This window comes from Maylandia zebra, linkage group LG7 (genome assembly GCF_041146795.1).
Source record: "Maylandia zebra isolate NMK-2024a linkage group LG7, Mzebra_GT3a, whole genome shotgun sequence".
Taxonomy (NCBI): Eukaryota; Metazoa; Chordata; class Actinopteri; order Cichliformes; family Cichlidae; genus Maylandia; species Maylandia zebra.
Window position 1 is genome coordinate 5,686,314 of NC_135173.1, and position 20,269 is coordinate 5,706,582.

Consider the following 20,269-nt stretch of genomic DNA (forward strand, 5'->3'; position numbering starts at 1 on the left):
AAAGCTTACTACAGCTGACTTTTCCAGTTTTCAATTATTTCACGATATTTTTTTAAATGAACATCTATTTGTCAATATAAAGGATAAATAACATTTTCCCATTGCTATATTTTCTGTAAACTATAGTGTTCGAAGGATTTGCAAATTATAGCTTTTTGTTATTATTTATATGCTACACATTTGTTTTTGGGAAATCTACATGAACAAAACAGCCAGAGTATTACACATGAATTTGTCTGGGAAACACTACTTTCAATACGCTACGATGACGTCAGTCAGGTGATGAAGCTTCCTCCGAAAAATGGTTTCTAATACATCCAGAGAACTCATTGTGCATTGATCACATATCACACTGTGATCACATATGAGTGATATGTGAGAAGTGAAACATCATGACGCTAACATTAAAAAACTTCCCAGCAGAACTGACATTTAATCATTGACACGGTTGTGGCTTTCCTCTCTAGATCATGAGGTAAGCGCTGTCCACACCACAGCTAAACAAGGTCTGGATGAGGCAAGCGCTGACCCCTTGTGATCTCCTCTCCCGTGTCCCGTGTGTCTTATGCTCTGACTAACAGCAAGAAATTGGGGAGTTTACATGTACTTTAGTTTTTTCAGTTTCTATGACTGACTAATACAGACAGCATGATACGAGTGCATGTACATATCAGGACTGGGTTTTTCCACTTCAAGCACACAGACGATATGTCATGTAACATGTGGGTCTGTATATACAAGATAACATTTATTGCAGCCACTGTTGCGGTCCAGCAGGTACCTAGAGTGAGTCTTGTGCTTTAAACCCCTTATGTGTAATCGAGACACACCCTGCCTATGTGAGCGCAGACTAATGAGAAGCAGGTAGTAACAGGCCTATTTTTTATTAGTTCTGCTGAACTGGTGCTGAATGAGCAGAATGTACAGTGCACTACTAGTTAACCACTACAAAATCTCTCATTATTCGAGCTGTTGCAGTATTTCTGCCTTCCTTCCTGTTCTAAATAAGCTTAAAATGCAGTTTTCGGTGAAAACCCTAAACCTTGTACAGTCAAAAGTAAACTTTACTCCACCTCATATGGTATAAGTCTTACACCATTACTAGGCGCTCAGAGTATCTGTTACACTTACAGTGCAGTTGACTAATATGCAGTGAACAAGCCATGTACTTCTGAGTGAACGAGAGGAACTAACTAGGGACTGGATGATGTGCCATGTATCTGTTACTGTTACAATAAATAGTATTTAATAATTTAATCATATTTAATAGTATTTTTGAGCTCTCGATTTGACAAAATAATATATTTATAAAATAATGTTCTCACAAAATATCTGAAACATTGTGTGATACTTGGATAATGGGCAAATGCAGTAGTAGGTCATACACGTCAGTGTTACGGTATCCCTCTTTCAGGGGAAATTAAGTTTACTTTTGTTTTCCAACTTAGGAGAGCTTTTAAGTGTGCTCTGATTGGCTGACGTGAGAGTCGGGCGTCTTCTGATTGGTGTTTGAGCTGCTTCCGCGTTGTCATTCAGCAGCAGTCCCTCCTCACGCACATCTGCAGCCGAGTCTCTCCGGTACACTGTACGTGACGACGAGCTGTGAGAGGAGAGCAGAGATATATATTCGAACTTTTCCACAATTGTCTGCGCAAAAAACAAAGACTTTCTGTCTGTTGAGCGGCTACATGGAGCTATTTTATAAGTAAACTCGACTCTGGCTGTATTGAAATCGCGGAAGGACTGTTTTCATCTCTTAAAAGACAGGTTACCGGAGGAAAGTTTAAATCCCGGTGAGATCAGGGGGAAGGTGAGCCGGGTGCGACTTGAATCATCCTGGCTGTCCTTTTTGTAAATGAAATAGAGAGAGTTTTGATTCAGTCTGCTCTTTCTAACAACCAGGACTTTGTCTGCTGAAGGAGTTGTAGTATTTCGCCGTCCCACGCTGAACTCCACAGCATGTCTGACAAGTGTTGCGCTGTGTAACCAGTTCGTCCAGCTCGCCGAGGAGTTTCGTCAGCTGCTTCTCTGACTTTGCAGGTAAGCCGCTGAGGAAGTTCGCCTCTCTTCCAGAAGGTCTCTGTGAAGGCCGTTGGACGACAATGGCTGGCTTGAGCAATGCCCACATGAAAACCCTGGAGGACCTAACTCTGGACTCGGGCTACGGGGCGGGGGACTCTTGCAAATCCCTCAGCCTGTCCTCCTCAAAGTCAAACTCCCAGGCATTCATGACGGCCCCTCACCGGGGGAACTGGTGGTACTACTCCGGCTCCATGAATAGCAGGAACAACAGCTGGGACACTGTCAACACTGTCCTTCCAGAAGACCCAGAGGACATCTTCTCCAAGTGTCCACGCTTACCTGAACTGGAAGAGTTTCCATGGACTGAGGAGGAGGTGGCCAAAATACTGCGTAAAGTGGCCGAGAGTGGGAGCATGAAATGGGGGACTACACCTGTGTTCTCACCGGAGGCTGTGAGGCGGCTGTCCACCCTTCTCCGCAGGGCTCTGATCCGCATTTCCAGAGAGGCTCAGCGTCTCAGCGTCATGCACTGCCGCTGCACACGCTTCGAAGTGCAGAGTGCCATGAAATTGGTGCTCAGCTGGGCCCTCGCCGACTACTGCGTCTCTGCTACAGTTAAGGCCATCTCCTTGTACAGCATGAGTGCCGGTGAACTATTGAGGAAAGGCAAGTCCGCCCGCTGCGGCCTCTCCTTCTCTGTGGGACGCTTCTTCCGCTGGATGGTGGACACCCGCATCTCCGTGCGCATCCACGAGTATGCGGCCATATGCCTAACTGCATGCATGGAAGCTTTGGTGGAGGAGATAGGTGCCCGGGTGCTGATGGCCGAGAGGGGTCATTCAGGGCCTGATTTGGGGTCAGGGTGCGTCACGGTGAGTGCAGAGGCCATGGAGGGGGTGGTCAACAATGACGCGGAGCTGTGGGGAGTCCTGCAACACTATGAGCACCTCATCTGCGGGAAGAACGCTAATGGTAAATATAAATGATGTATATAAAAGTGCATTTAAGTTAACAGTGCATAGCATAGAGTGAGGACCTTCAGTGAATGTTTTGTTGCATACTATTTTTTGTATCACATATTGGTCTTCCTGAGTGTTGATCACAACTTTCCACTCCCTCTGAGTCCATGTGTGGAAAAAGGTTAATTGTGGCCTGGTGCTGATTACAACAGCAGCTTTTAGTGTGTGAGAATTTGATGTATTTGTTGCCAATTTGACTTGTCAGAGTAAGAAAATTGCCTCTAATGTGGGCAAAGAAGGCATTTTCTGTTCAACCAAAGTCACAAAACAACAAATTGCTGAGAAAAAAGACTCAACCAGCCAGATTGAGTCCTCACATGTCACTCTGGTGTTCTACTGTTGTGGTTTGGAGTGCAGAGAGCCTTCAGAGTCTAGGCAGGAGGATTGTCTGTTGACATAGCTCTCTGTATGCGCTGACTTCACCTCTCAGCCTCTCGCTGTGTTGGCCACACTCCTTTAAAATCCTCCCTTTCTTCCATTTCCTCATCCTGTACTCCTGGTAGACAGATCTCTTTCACCCACCACCATCCCTGCATACTGTTTCTTACATCTCTCCCTCCTCTCTCCTCCAGCTACAGCTGTGCATCCTGCTCCCTGCCTATTTGTTTCCTCCACCCTCACATCCCTTCTGAATCAAGTCTCTTTCTCCGCCTTCTCTGTTGATCCCTAGTACACTCACAGTGCTCTTTCCATGACTGTTTTGGCAGCCCAGCGTTGAGTTGATGCATGAGCTTGTGTTGGGACAGTGTAACCAGCCTTTGTTTGTGGCCCACTACCAGCTCCCTGGAGCAGAGCTATTTTACTGCAGCACAATGGCCTTTTGTTGTGTGATCGTGCAGCTTAGTCAAACACAGAGGGAGTCAAAGCAAATGCTGAGGATGCATACACGCACCAAGGAACAATATACACAACTCAGAGAGAGAGAGAGAAAGAAAAAATAACTATAGATAGTCAATATTAAATACAATTATGAAGCACACTTGCACAATTATGTGCAAGTGTTCCGTGCATGTGGAGAAGACGCTAATGTAACACGGCCAACTTTTGATCTGAGATCAATGTGCTCGTAATAGATAGTACTTTCCCACATGCATGCACTCACATATTAACTGCTACCTTCCATTTCAAAGTCTGTACAGCTTCCAGTGGCTTCATCATTATATCTGCTCCATTTAAGCCTGCAAGTGCTATAAACAGAACATTGCTGTACATTAGACAGGCCTGTTGTTTGGTTTTACGTTTGAATTGGGGTGCTATTTCATAAAAAAGTTAAAAAGCAGCTTTTGTCACATTACTTCACCAGATGTCTTTAGCTTAGGTTTGGCCTATTTTGGTGAGTTTAGTCACTGGTCTTGAGAAAGACCATCGTGTGATGTGTGTGTGTGCATATAATAACAACAGACTATTATTCTGACCACCATAGCTTTTTATAGGGCTAAATCTGGGATATGGAAGCCACATACCCCTCTACCATCTTTCCACCTGACACCCTACACCCTAAACGGCAACCTCCTACTGCTGAGCAACATCCCCTCTTTTGCCTACCACCCAAACAAAAAACAAATATCCATTTCCTTCTTACAAACCAGTATGGGAGGGTAGATTATTGATCATATAGAATGCATGGCACATTCTATTAAAACTCCTCCCTCTCACTTGATCTCACTTCATCTTTCTGCCTCTTTCTCAGAGGCTGACCCACATCTGGAACTCTTTAAGTTAGAAATGACTTGTACGGCTCCAATAACAAAACTGAAAACTCCCTCCCTCCCTCCTTTCCTCTTGCCCTCTCATGCTTAGTCTAACTTTTGGCTCTCTCTCTCCCTCTTTCTCCCTTTTTTTTGCCATTGCGTTCACATCCACATCCACTTCATCTTTATCTGTTTATTTCTTCTGGTCTACAGGGAGTGCATTAGAGAAACCCAGTTGTGATGTGCCAGGATCTTATTCATTACACTTGCAGACTCACCCGAGCACATTGACATGCACACAGACCCTGAAACCAATTTAGTCTTCTTTGCTTGCATATAAATGGATCTACAGCACTGGTTGAACGCTATACACAATGTGACTATACAGAAGAATCCATTTGTCATTTATTTCTCCTCACAAGGAAATGGCGTGAGCGAGCACTTCCTGGTATAATTTGTATTGACAGTACAGTGGAGCATGTTAAAGTGCAGAGTAGTAGCTTTACTAATGGACAGTAGAAGTGGCTATGAAATCATTGATCGTTATGTCTAGCACACAGATGTGTGTTAAGCTTTGGTCTGGCTAATAGGACAATTTCCAAGTGAGCACCATTCAAGTGTTTGGAGGACTTTTTTCCCGCTTTTCTCGGACTTTATAGTTGTTTGCTCAAGGGGCTTGTAACAGCAGTCCAGTAGTTAGATTTGCAAACAGTTGACTAGAGGGTCATTTATTTTGGGACATGACTTTAAATTCAATCACCAGCCCCATTCACACTTTGCACTGGGCAGTAGTTTGATATTTGGGTTGCTGTTCTAAAACTTGAATGTGAATACTTGTATAGTCTGAAGCAGGGGCTCAGTGAAAGAGAGCGTTCATGCTCAAAATATTATACATGGATAGATAAACTTAGTCCAGTACTAACATTTTTTTTCTTCTCTCTTCTTTCTTTAAATCCATGAAGATAGTAAAAAGACTGCTAGTATTGGGTTTGGGGTGTACTGTCAGAGCATATGATTTGCTACTCAGTGTTTCCCTAAATATGTATTTAGCCCATAAAGAGGCGTGGGAACAGTGGGCAGAGAGATGCAGGGAGAGGAGCCCAGTGCTGTGGTCACACAGATGGAGAAACCAGCACTCTGAAAATACATTCCCCTGTTGCACAAATCTGGTGAGGATCAAACTGAGTTTTGGGAGAAAAAAACCTAAAAATGTTAATAATATTAAGGGCTCGCAAGAGTGTTGAGTATGTTGGAGACGAGCATTAACAACAAACCCGTTTTCCTAAATATCCACACGGATTAATTTAGGTGACCCGTTTGAAAACTGCCGGCAGACATTTGTTTGAAGGGCCAACAAAACTAAGTGTTAAAGCTTTAGTAGATGGGGTTAATGCTTCACTAAACTCTCGTGCTTTTGTGTTAAAGCTTTATTTGTGACTGCATGTACCAGGCTGCATTCACACTAATGGTCAATGTCACTGATTGCAGTGGTTGCTTGTGTTGTCCCAGCTGTAAAAACAGTAACCCTTTAGAGTGCTGTGTTTCACTGTACTTAAATGTGGTTTCTTATACTTGGCTTTGCGGATACTGACCCTTGTTGGCAAACCATGAGTGATGCTTTCACAGATATGACTGCACGAATGGTTTGTCTGACTAGTAAAAAGCCAATAGCACCGAACCAGGAAACTATCACTGACTTCTTATCCTCTCATGCAGGTGATTGTGTCTGTTAAATTAATGAAAATAAAGTCAAACAATAATCTTGGAGTTCATATTGTGAACCACCTCAGGTATAACTCCTGTCTCTTTTAATAAAACTGTATTAACATTATTTTGCCTTCTGGCAATGTACCTCCTATCATATTACAGCAGCATGAGTCACGTTTTTTCTTAACACTGTTTACAGTAAATCACTGAAGGGAGTGGAACCAAAGAGATGGGCATGGCAGATATTCATGGGAAAGAGGTCAAGTGACATACAAATAGTGATTGCAAAGTTGAAAGCAGTTGTTCCTTTGTGTCTAGATTCAGAGTTCTAATCTCAATATTGGAAATCGGTATTCTGTCAGCAAACTGGGGAAGTTAAATGTTTATAAAACTTCTTTGACCTGTTTACACTGAAAAATGTGCAATGGGAGAGTCACATTCCTCTGTCCATAGGGCTGGGATTACAGCTCGGGAAGCTAATGAGGGAAGCAGGATGACAGGCTGGCAAATGGTTGCAATCTTTAACCAGGCATCTTGGAGCATTGCCTGAATGTCAGCAATATCTAAGAGGAATAACAGTGCATTGCATCATCTCAGTGTAAGGGCTGACACGAGCTTTATTTATACTCCTGCCCGCGTCTCTGCAGTGTTTGCGTGAGACCATTTATACTTTGGTGTTTAAGTGTAAACGCTTCATCACTGAATGCTAAACAGTTAAAACAGTGTGACTCATTTGCCGAACCCGAGAGTGTGACACTGTAGGCAGAGCTCAGCTTAGAAATCATGTTCACATGGATGTTGCATTGACACAAAGCACCACCTAACTTGATATCTTTAGAGATCATTGACAACACAATGGTATTCCCTGATACTAGTGGTCTATTTCAGCAGAAGAATGCACTTTACCACTTTTTTGTTTGTTTGTTTTGTGTTCAGTGTAGATTTGCATGTCATCAGAAAGCCACTGTTGATGTACATCTATGATTGGATGTGAGCAAGAAGGTCACCAATTTCTGAAACCTTTAAGGAGGTTAAACTACAGTAGCCTTTCTGTGCTTATGTTTCTTTTGCTTTTTTTTGTCAGATCTGCCCAATCAAATGGCTATAAAGGACCTAACCTAATAACACAACCAATTCATTCTAGCTGAAGTACAAGAGAAAAAATATCTCTATACACAGATGCACACAAACTCTTTATTCATATTTCATTCAATCCTTTATTTGGTTGTTTCTGGGCCAGTGCAGATCAGTTCTGCCTTGCCTTTAAACATTCATTCCATTCACAGATATCCCAAAGAGTAAACTCTGAATAACTCCCTAAGTCTGTGTCAAACCACAAACCCCTACTAAAATAATCAGCTTTCCTGCTTCTTACTCTGAAAAAAATCAGTGCCAGGCATCATGGTTGTAATTGCTAATAGGCATTAGCTGGAATGCACCCTTTCGGCAGCTTGTATCCCCCAGCAAAACTAAAGCCAGCCATTGTAGTCAATATAGAACCATTTTGTGGGTGATTGGGTTGTAATGTTTTAATTACACACAAATAGATCAGATGGGAGGGCTGCATGGAGAAGGATCGGGAAGTGTGCAGTTTAAGAGGAAACACATTTTTGTGAGCATGGATTGGATTTAATTACTCTGTGCTGCGTTCTCTGGTGAAATCTGTTGGAGTCGACTTGATATAGCCAGGTAGATTCAAGCCAAATGTCTGCAGCTGAGGAAGAGTTAGAGTCTGTGTGGAGGATTGCTCCAGCGTGTACATGCAGCCTGGGAGCCAAAGTAAAGGCTGTGATCACTCCAGCCAGTGCTGAATGAGGGCACAGCTTCTTTTGGATGTTCTTCAGCCGAGCTTGGAAAGTATTTTTTTCTTCTTCTTTCCTTTAAAGTCTAAACTGTTGTTTTTGTAAACAAGCTGAAAGAGGGAGCTTTTTGTGACTCTGTCAGTGACCTCTTTGTCCACCAGAGTCAGAGAAGCAGTGTGTGGAGACTGCAGATCTCAGATATATTGCACTGGAAAAGCAAACACAGTCGCTGGTAGCCTCACCGTTGTGCACACAGATTTATCCCCTCGAGATAGTCACACTTGAGTTCATACTGATATTCATTTACATATGCACATACACTACTGTACACATGAGTATTTGCAAATTTACACAAGTAGAGTATTTCACCTTAGTCCTTCGGGATCCAAATACACTATTTATTGTAGTTTGTTGTCTTTGTATTACTATTCCCATCAGTGTAGTTAACAGTACAAAAAAGACGAACAAAATTGCACAAGTACGCTAGCTTAATAGTTGCCATTGCATGGCTAGAACAAGCTGTTATGCACTACATACCAGCTTCTTCCTCACTGGGACAAACCAAGGCCCAACTCGCAGTACATCACTCGCAGGTTGAGCATTGGTTCATAGTTTGCATTAACGATGGGAGTAGTTTCTCTAACTCCCTGAACAACGAGCCAATTTTCCAGAGGGAGAAGTTGGATAGAGAGAATAGGATGGAAGCAATGGAAAATAAAAAGCAAGCACAATGCAAGAACAGCATTTATGACAAGCTTTTTGGTAAGTGTGTCAGGCTCAGTGAGCACAGTGCCCATTTTGACAGGTTAAAGGAGTTGTGTGCATACATGTCAGAAGTAGGTCATTGCAGCCTTTGAAATTTCTTGCGCTTGTCTCTGCTTTGATGTCGTGCACTCTCATCCATTTCTGCCTCTAGTCCGATTCTGATGGTATCTGTGCTTTTAAGAGGGACTGCAGTGTGCATACTGGGACTGTGTGCAGTCCTGAGTTAGCCTTATCTGTCAACATGGTTGATTAAGGGCTGACAGAGTGACAGCTAACAAAGGCATTAAAACACAGTGATGAGCACAGTGATGAGTGGAGACTGTCTACGGTACTTCTGTTTCACCGAATTCAAGAAGATGCAGTTATCTGAATGCCCAAAGAGGAGTTTTGCTTTTTAAAATTTCTCAAAATGCCCGTGACCAGTGACAGAAATGGATGCAGAGTATGGCTGTTGGTTATCATTGCCATCGTAAGTAAGGGTACTACTTGTTTAGTCTTCCCTTCCCTGAACTGTCTAATCTTTCTTCACCAGACACTGGAATGTGTTTGTTTGCATGTCGAGCCTGCAGCTTCATCAACAACAACACGTATATAAACTCTGAGGCTCAGCAGATTTTGCCCACATCACAGGATATATCAACCCTTTCCCAAGTTGTGCTGATTTGCAGACTTCTTTGGCTTCATCTGAAATGTTTCACTTGGTATGGCCTATCAAATCTGGTTATTTATTTATTTATTTGACCTCTGTAACAGCATATCAGGTAGTCATATTCCAGTCTTTTCTGGCACATGTTATTTTTCTCTATCCAATCCTACTGCTGTATATCTTCTCTCTTTCTTTTTTTTTTTTTTTGCATCTGAAACCTTCTAACCAGCAGTGCCATCTTCTAAAAACATCACCTGTTGGGGCATGGTCATCCACATGGATATGTGGTGATTAAAAGAGCCACCGCAGCACACAGCATATTTAGACCAAAAACCATGTACAGTTAGGTTTCCTGGAATTCCCTTGTGGTTAGTGCAGGGAAGGAGCCATATGGAGTACACATGTGGGCACAGGAAAGCAGACTCTGTCAAGACAGGACACCCTCTGCTCCAGACTTAAGCCTCTTTCTGTCGATAAGATCTGTACAGAAATCCACCACATGTGTACTCCTTCCTGAAACTGAAATAAACAGATCAAATCTCATAGGTAACCAAAAGAGGATGTCTACTATTAGGAAAAGCCAACAATGAAATGCATTTGATGAAATAAAAGTATGACTTTAAGAATATCTGACATACACTTTGATTTAAGAGGTATGCTTTTGGACATGAAAGGTTAGATTAACGCTGAGGACAGAGTTTGTGGGGACATCATCAGATTATCCTAGTTCCCAAGTTCCAGACTTTAAAGACTCCTAGTTATACATAATCACCATGCATTTCCTTTGAAAATGTTAGCCATTATACATAGGTCATAGGTTTTGTTTCTGTTGTGTTTATAGGGCTTAAATGCTATTGCTGTTGCACTAAGAAAATTCTGACCTAACACTCTGTTTGTGTTACTATGTGTCTGCACTGGATTTGTCCCTTGGGCACGATCCCGCTTATTTGGGCTACATCTGTATTTAACTGTGTACATATGTGGGCCCATGTCCATGGAAGTGTGTGTTTGACTGGATGTGTTCTGCGAATTGATGGCCTCTGTGTTTTTAGCCACATCTGCTCTCTGTTTCTGTGTTGTGTTGGCCATCTGTGTGTCACTGCTGGGTCACAGACAGTGCTGGACACCAGCACTATTTCCTCTCCAGGACTGATATAATCTGAGCTGTGGAGGGGAAAGCGTGTTATGTGGTAGGAATTTTATACCAGTGAAAGGATGCTTTGTTGAACGTGTTCAGAGAAATGTAACCTTAAAAAAAAAATCTAATAGTTAAGGGCTTAAGAAAAAGGGTGGACAGTGATCCAGTTTTATTTATTTTTTTATTGGTTTTTTTTTTCATTTGTTTATTGGCATTGATTAATTCTGCAGTCTAGCTTGCATTCTCTCTGAATGTGAATTGGTCTATTAGTATCTTCAGTGATCTGAAGTGAGTTTGTATTGCTTTTGTCTATGCATGGAGAGGCTGTAGAGGAAGTGAGTCAGACAGGAGTTAAACAGAGCACGAGTTAAACTAAAATACTCAATATTTTCCCCTCTTTTAGACTTCTAGGAGCAAATTACAGCCTCAGAAAACAGCCTCAATGCCAACACATTCATCAGCTCATCAAACCTAATTTGGTTTAACTCTCCGTGAGCCCAATGGGATTTTTAAACGTGTTAGGATTAGACATTTCTTCCACCAGCGTGGCCTGTAAATACAAGTGTGACTAATTATAGCCCATTCTTATTTCCACATGCTTTGCATTAGATATTAGACCACGCACCGCATATAGCCTTGTGGCGCTTCTGTTAATAAGTCTTATAAAGGAATTCTCAAAAGCTCATTCACAAATAAGTTAAAATCTAAAACCTACCCAGTTAACAGAGGTGAAAAATAATGTTGTGGAGCTGGTCAACATGACTTTCCATTAGACAAATGCCCGAGCAATTACATACTTGTCTATAGCCTGGCAGGAAATGCCTCCACCACAGAAGGAGCCTTTCAGTACTCCAGTCAGGTGCTAAGAAAGGGTGTGTCCGTCTGCATGATGGAGATGCAGGGGGCATATGTGTTGCGAGTTTAAGGCTTGCAGTGGGGAGGGAGTCAGCCTGAGGGTTAGCAAGTCATAAATATTGCAACGCCAACACCCAGCCAGTTAGCCGAGCCCCAGCCAAAAAGAACAGCTTTTACTCTTTCAGGTGGTGCCATGCAAACATTTCAACATAACTGCCTTAATTTGTTTTGCTGAAAGGCTTTGTTTGACATGAGGTCTGCAGGCAGGCTCCACAGTCCAGGCAGTCTGATGTCAGGGGAACGAGGGAGAATGTACATACGACAGCAGCCTGAGAGGAAAGCCCAAATGTGGAGACTGAGGAAGGAGAAGTCTTGGTGCTTCTCTGACTCTGATAACATTGTGGCTCTATCTTGCTGTCTGAATATACAAAGATAACTCAAACAGAACACGCTTGCACACTAAGACAAAAAAATCAAAAACACCAGAGATATAAGCACAGTCTGATAAGTAGCAAATGGGCAGACACAGATAGAAAGGAACCTACACTATCAGCATGGAGCGGGTTTATTTGTTTTCTGAATGGAGTTGTGATAGCAAGTACTTCTTAACCTCATTGGGATCTCTATGTGATATCTGTTGCTTTTCAGGAAAGGAAAGTGGAAAAGAAAACACACATTCTTTACATCCATCATATCTGAATGGATAGCTATAATCTCCAGCGCCATGCTGGGAAAGAACAACTTGATTTAAGCTTCTGCTTGCCCTGACCCCTGGAAGCTTCCCAAAGGCTCCATCTTTCTCTCCTTCCATGCCGCCCCCCCCCCCCCTGATAAGAATAAAGAGAGGGCTCTTTATTCTTATCAGTCACACTTGCTACTCTGCGTTACTGCGAGAGTCTTCATCATCTAATTACAAGGAAACCAGTGACATAGTGTTTTGTATGTGTGAGACAGTGATTGAATGATAGATTTGTATTGAGCTTTGATTTTGGTACAATTTGCCAGCAGACAGGAAGAGAGAAGGGTTATGAATGTGTGTTTTAAAATAATTTAACATGTCCATACTGAGGAATAAATTATGGACTTACTCAAAAGTAGTGAATTGCACAGTGAGAAAAGCAGGCCTGAGGGACAAGCACAGAGGGGAAAAAACACAGCTGAACCTGCCTAGTGGTTCTTGGCTCTTGTGGACTGCTGCTCTGTAGCCCATAATTACCCTCTGGCCAACTTGTGTTAGTAGCTACAGAGTAGTGAGGTCAGCAGTTAGCTGACAGGTCAAGTGCTATTCATGCCCTGGCTCATACACTGCATGCAACTTTCCATTTAACACTCTCTGGCTTTTTTTCTGTGGTTGTCTTTGTTATGTATGAGTTCATTTGCATTTCTGCAAGATGGTTTGTGTGTCACCACAGTGTAAAACCAAAATCAAGGAATCACTCCTCCTCGTCTTCTACCTTCCAAACCCTTTTCCTCCCTGTTTTGCCTTCTTTTTCTTTCTTTTCTCATCTCTAGTTCTGTCTTGCCAATTACCCCTGGCCAAAGGTCAGCCAGAGACTTCCCATGCAAATCTGTATCGCACACTCCTGCAGACTCCTGCTACCCAGAGAGGATGACTGGGGAAAGCATAATTATGTTCACATGAAAACGCACCCAAGAGGTCTTATTTTAAATATATTTAGCGATCTCTGGGTATCATATTGTATAGATCTTGACTGCTAGGTTAACCCTGGCTTTCAGCAGTGGACCAGAAAAATCTTTCTTTTTTTATATATATACAAATATATATCACTGTCTTTATGTAGAATTCCTTCTGTGCACTAGATCTCATCATTAGTATCTTATGTTCTGTTTTCTTCATGTTTCTTTCAAGTGGTTGAAGGTAAAAATGTTTCTTGTTATCACTCTCCTGTTTCTGAACGCCCTTCTGAGATTGCATGGGGGCTGAAATTGGAGCCTGGGAATTGTTCAAGGGTAAGGAAACACTGTGTGTGTGTGCATGCATGTGTGTCGGTGCGTGTGTGTGTGTGTGTTAAACCTATGAGGTTAGGTATTCCAAGACCCAACTCTGAACACTTGGCAAGCAGTTGAATGAAATATCCCATGAACCTTTCCTGCTGTCTGTCTAGCCATATGTGGTTCTGGGGTTTCCCGTGTGGGCAAAGCAAGCATTATTGTTTGTCTTGGAATGGGACAGGAAGTGCAAGAACTAAAAGTTAGAGAGAGTTTTAAAAACTGTGGAATTATGGGGCAGAAAATAGAGATTTTGCCCAGTGAAAGCCTGTCAAGAAAGAATTGCAGGGGATGGTGAATAAAGATGGCGAGACCCGTGCATATGCTCAGCTGTCATCATCACACACAGTCAGACTATAGCAGCATATAGAACAGGAGAATGAAAATAGGTTGTTCATTTGTATTGGATCTGTGTATGTGTGCATGCAATAACAGTCCTCTCCTCAAATTTGTTACACATAAACATTCCTCTACAAGACTCACACACCCACGCACACCACCCTGTTTAAAGCGTCTCTGGCTGTTGGGCAGTTATTTTTCTTTGGGAAGGGTAGAGGGGTGTGTGTGTTTTATTGTGTGTGGTCAGGATGTGGCTAGCACCTCTCAATAGTCATGATTTACTAACAATACCCATGGTGGTTTGAGCCCAACACTCAGCACATATTACAGGTCTGAGTGGGTTTACTGTACAGCAATTTGGAAACTTTTCTCCACTCGCTATACCCTCTTATTTTGTTAAGATTGCGAATATGTTTCAAGCAGTGTCAGTCACAATGATTTATCATTTGTTTCCTGCCAGGTTATATTAATTTCTGTAAAGGATATAGTTGGTAATATAAAATTCACATGTGTGCCAGGGTGTGAGTTTTTGCGTGTTTGTGTTAGGAAGAGCTAACAGACTGTCAGTTATTATTTAGCCATTGTGGCTTTGGGTAGCAGTGTGGGAAAGTCAGCTGAAGTAAAGTGACCAGTTCTTCTGCTATGCTCAGGAAGAAATGTGTACACACACACACACACACACACACACACACACACACACACACACTAGTTGCCAAAGCTATTAATCTCTTTAAAGGCAAATTGACTTCATCCATTGCATGGTTTGTACTTCTTACAATCCTCTGTTTGTTAAAGTTTTCTGGTTTTGCAGTTGTAAGAAGCAGAGATTGAGAAAGGCAACAGTCTCTTGTGATATCTTGTCTGGGATGCTTGCCTTTTTCCCCCATCTGCTGCTTAGAGCATGGGGCTTCAGTGGGTGGTCCACAGAGACCCATGGAAGAGACTCATCTTGACCTACGTCTTGACTGCACACAGTCACACACACATTCGTACTCACAGAGCTACAATAGTGGAAAGACCCAATAAAACGTACCTCAGGGGTAAATCTCACGTTAAGTTGCTAAAATGAACTCCTAGTAACTTTTAAAGGAGACGTAATGAGCGAAGCTTGTCTATAGCACTTGCAGAAGCAACAGCTGGGAACGCAGTAACAAACATAACCCCTGTATACACACACATGCTCACCTCCCACAACTTTATTTGTGTAGCTCCCATGATTGCTGCTGTGGAATGTGTGAGCAGGTGCCCCCTATAGAGAAGAAGCAACACAAACTCATCATAGACTTCTGAAATATTTGTGCTGGACACACATCACTGTTTGGTTACTCTGTGCTACAAAATAATGATGACTTAACATAATTGCTGCAGTATTTGTATTTCTTAGTGGAGTCATTTTTTTTATTTAACCAGAAATATTAACACTGACTGCTTTTTGTGATATTTGGCCGGCTTGCAGTTAGTCAGAAGTACAGAAATAAGAAATAAATGGGTACACCAGACAGAGATTTATGCTTTTTCATGTCTTGTTATATCTTGAGGTGCACAAAAATAAACTGAGTGGCCAAGACCAGATTCACACAGCCTGGTGCTTTAATTTTCTTTCTTTGTTCGTTATTTCTATTTCTTTCTATTCATTCTTTCTTTTTCTCACACTCATGACACAAAATGGGAACTCAAGTCCAGAAATGCAGAGAAGCACAGTCATCATTTCTACAGGAAGCAGAGAATCGCTGGAGCGAACACTGTATCTGTATTTTCAGTTTTAGTACAGAAGGGCATTGTGGTTTCACATATATGCAGATTACCACAAAGTTAGTAAGTTCTTTTCTCAGTTTCTCATTTTGAGCTTATTTAAGGAAAACAGAGTAGATAACACAAGAACTCCCAAACTCCGTGCCCACCACCACTATGCCATCGGCATGTTTGTAAGTAGAGTAAAGACACAATGACGCTTTGTTTAGCTTTTACGTGTCTCCTGTATCGCTGACCACCATGTGGACACTTGCTACCTCATGAACACAAAAGAGGGTGGATATGTGTCTTTGTGTGTCCAGTTGTGGCTTTATGTATGTGAAGAGTTTGGGGTCAAGAGATTACATAACTGAATACAGGAATGGTCTTTTAGTCGGCTTTGTTTGGAGGTGCGGACACTCCCTCTATGTTCCGTGTGTGTGAAGGGGCGTATAAGGGGTGTGCTGGGGTCATAGGTGAGCTGTAAACCTCAGTGGGTGTCAGATGGGTCATAGAGCATATTGAATAAAGTGACTGGTCCGGTTAAAGCTATTTTACTACGTCTTGCTAAAGAGGTCGACATCTTGACACACCCTGCCGGTCCCTAACGCACCTAGGTCGCACAGACGGAGGATATTTAGTGCTCTGATCCGCTTATTGCTGTCATCTGTGAGACTGACACATGACCCCATCATTTGTGCTCTTTATGACATGTCAGTGATTGGCGCATACAATTAGTTCGTTCTGTTTTTATATGTGTGTGGCCAGACTGGAGCAAGCACATTTATCACAATGTCATCATTTGTGCCTGAGGTTAGGGTGGCTCATTGATTTATTTGCAATATTGCAGATGTTCCATCACTGACATTGATTTCCTGACTAATTGCATGAGGTGCTCTGTCCGCTTTCAAAGTACAACGTTACAATTGTGCATCCCCTCCCAGTATCGAACTATCTCCTGTCTTTTTGTACTGAGGACAGTTGTTGTTGTCATCAGTGGCCTGTAAAGGCAGACAGATGTAAATGGACCCAGCCCTGCTAATTACGCCACACAAAGAACTGCTGGCCTTTTGAGCAAAGCTCAGCTTTGTTCACTCACTGCTGCTGAGAAATGCTGATGAGTTGTAATGTCCATGAAATGATGCACATTCATCCTCTGTATTTATCTCACCAATGGCAGGCTATAATGGGATGTCTGTGGGTTGTCCTTTCTTAATGCAGGTTTAATTGGAATGTGTAGTAGTAAGAGGGTTAATGCAGCACTACTCTACAAATCCTTTATTGTCTTCAAGAGACATCATAGCCTTCCACATTCATTGCGCTGACTCTGGAGTTTTTAATCACTTAAACTGAAAGTGTCTTTGCTCGAGTTACTTTACTTTGTTTGGGTGCTACACATTACACAGACTATGTTGTTGTAATCACAGAATATTTTATGATGCAGTTGTATACAACTAGAATATACGAGCAGTATGCAAAACGTGGAGCTTTTCTTGATAATGCTGAATGACAAAAGGTTTGTTTCTACTCTTTCACTTATTTAGCATCTTGATTTTTTGTTCACTGTTTAATATTTTTGGATGTTGTGTTGCTTAAAACAGGATCTGATTGATTGCTGCCCTCTGTATCAGTTTGTTTCAGTGAGGGGGAAACAGATTTAGCTTAGAAGTGACAAAGATAAGGAAGCAAAGCAGTGATTGAAAGAGTGAGAGGACCTACAGTACTTATCGTAATCTACCCACCACCCCACCAGCCTTGTTTCCAGCCCCCAGTTTGACTCACTGCATCATGCTTTTGCTCTCTGCCTAGGCAAACCCGGAATGTTAATCAGCAGAAAACTGCTTTAGATTTACAAGGGGGAATTTGGATCCAATTCTTTGAAAACATCAGACTCCAAAGCCTAACTATCAAAATCACTACTTGGATTATGAGAACCATGCTGCAGTAGAAAAAAGTTTATATCTGAACACAGACATTCAGAGGGATACGGTGTGTGAATTTATCTCCTCAAGCTTTTGAAAGTGTGACTGTCTGTGGACGCCACTCTTGAAATTGTGTTAAATATTGCCCAGACTAATTTGTGAATGCTAAATTTAGTTTGTTTAAAGAAAAAATAAATTAGCGAGCTGAGAGAAATTAGAAGCTCAGTCTAATAAATGGTGAGTCACAAAATGTTTTTTAAAGGCGTTAGACATAGAGAGGGATTGAAGTGATAATTAAACAGTTCCATGTGCATCGAACCGCCTCATGCTGCTGAGGGTTATTTCTGTCGTCATCTTCATGTTTATTTTGGGGGTAGTGTGATAATTTAATGGTGGCAGAAGTACTGCGTTTATGTGAATCAACTTCAAACTAAGGTAGTGGATTCATGCACGTACCATGAATCACTGAAGCTGTGAATTGGTCCTGCCAGCTAAAAATCACATTTAACCTTCAAAGTTCTGGCTTTAAGTATCCATCACACACACACACACACACACACACACACACACACACACACACACACACACACACACACACAGAGCCAGCTGGACAGTAAAGCTGATTTCTCCTTTTTTCCTATAAACCGGACTCTTGAGGATTGTGATTGTTGTAATATTGTTTCATTTTTGTTAGCATGTGCTACTGAGAGTTGAGTCAGTGTCGAGTTCAGGTTCAGACCGTTGCTCAATGACCATGTTGTCTGCCATCCAAGCTGACTGGCTCTTTGTTCCTACTCTCAAGTTCCAGCTGAGAGAAAATGAGCTGATCACAGAGACAGAAAGGGAGCAATTAGCGCAAATACACACTCACATGCAAACACGTAGACAATTTGTACGTGTTTGCCCAGCCTACAGCCCATGAGGAGGTTAACTGTTTCTCTGTTTAAAAGGCCAGCCCTTGATCTGTTACAGGCAATAATGTCCACTCTTATTAAGACCATAAGACAACACTCAGCAGATGGATCTGTTGATGTTTAAAAAGGACAATAATGAGAACTTGTCTATAAACCTAAGCACAGTTACACTGCTCCTATTATACTTGCACTCCTCTATTTTTCCTGTTTTATTTTTGTAGTTTTGTTTAAGGGCTTCACCTCATGGGCATTGATTACAAGAGGGTGGATTTGAGGTTATGTTTATATGTGTGCGTAATGACAATCATCCTGTGTCATTAGAGAAACAAGACCAGCTTCCCTGTGCTGTATAGTTACAGCCTGAGTACTGTACAACAAGCCAGCGAACCCTATAAAACAAGTCATCCAATAATAGAGCTATAGTGTCCCTTTCCTGCACACTATATGGAGCATATGGAAAAGGGGATTTCTGAATAAAACGAGCTCACCCCAGGCACCACAGTCAGCCTGGAGTGTAAAATATAAAACATGATTAGAGAGGGTAAGAGGAAGGCAGAGGATAAGGGGAGAAAGCTGAAGTCATGTTTAGGATTAGGGCTGGTTGTGTGGAGCTTAATGTAATATTTCAAGTCTGTGGGAAACCGAAGCCAGCCCTCCTGAATCCTGCCACTCCTAATATGAGTGAAAGTGTGTTGGAGGTGGTTGTAGGTATGCTACTGCAGAGCATATTTACAGCTAGGGATGGGTACCGGTGTCCGGTGCCATGATGGCACCGGTTCTGACATAAACAGCGCACATTTCGGTGCTTTATTTCGGTGCTTTTTTTTCCTGAGCTGTGATACACTTTAGATTCTAGCCAATCGTTTTACGTTTCCGAGGATAGTAGGCGGGGCCAGGTACGTACGTTCTGTTAGAGCAGAGCTACAGATTAAAATGCCCAAGGCGAAGCGGTCAAAAGTCTGGCTGTACTTCATAGCAAAATATACAAACTCAGCAGCCTGCAACAAGTGCTTTAAGCTGATACTGTGATACTGTCAAAGGAGGTAACACCTCAAATCCGATGAAACACCTGGCGACGCATAGCGTTTTTTTTAAAGCCGAGAAATGCGCCGTATTTGATAGCTTGCTGCGAGACCTCACACCGTGCACATCTACTGCGGGTGGGTTGCCTGTTATGCAACATCCCCCAAAAACACGAAGAGGAGAGTCCTGGCCCCTAGCCCTGCCAGTGTAGCAGAAATGATGACGGATGATGGTGGCAGCAGCCGTTCTTCTCTGCGTGAGTAGCTAATTTACGTTGAGTAGGCTAACCACGTTATTACATTAATGCATGTAAGGTGAACTAGCTAACATCATCATAGCTACATGCGGCTGTCCTCTTGTTTGATGGCAGATACTCCCTTCACCCTGGCTAAAAAGGCTAAAATGACCAAAGAAAAAGTGGAAAACAGTTAAACATGAGAGGTTTAGGACAAAGTTTGTGTTTTTTCCATTGTTTAAGCACTGCTTCCAGCCAAGAGTGATACCATATATGCCCCATAGCTGCAGAAAAGGCTAACATTGTTATCTTTTTACAAAAAACAGCTGAACATGAGAGGTTTTTGGACCAATTTTGTGTTCTCCATTCTTTAAGCACCGGTTTGAGCACCGGCACCGTTTCAAAAGTACCGATTTGGCACCGGTATCGGATAAAACCTAAACGATACCC

General features: G+C 42.3%; 1 protein-coding gene across 3 annotated transcripts in view; it reads left to right on the forward strand.

Annotated features, from left to right (window-relative positions):
• The first annotated feature begins 1,550 nt into the window (after nucleotides 1–1,550).
• Nucleotides 1,551–20,269, forward strand: part of abtb2b (ankyrin repeat and BTB (POZ) domain containing 2b) — a 40,836-nt gene continuing 22,117 nt past the window's right edge. Inside the window, exon 1 of one of the 3 annotated variants that reach the window (XM_004563387.4) lies at nucleotides 1,551–2,994. In XM_004563387.4, coding sequence (XP_004563444.1) covers nucleotides 2,103–2,994 — 892 coding nt within the window. In that variant the 5' untranslated portion in view covers nucleotides 1,551–2,102. Of the gene's footprint in view, nucleotides 2,995–19,508; nucleotides 19,841–20,269 lie in introns of those variants that run through there. The other 2 variants (XM_014409683.4, XM_014409684.4) reach the window with 2 other exon arrangements.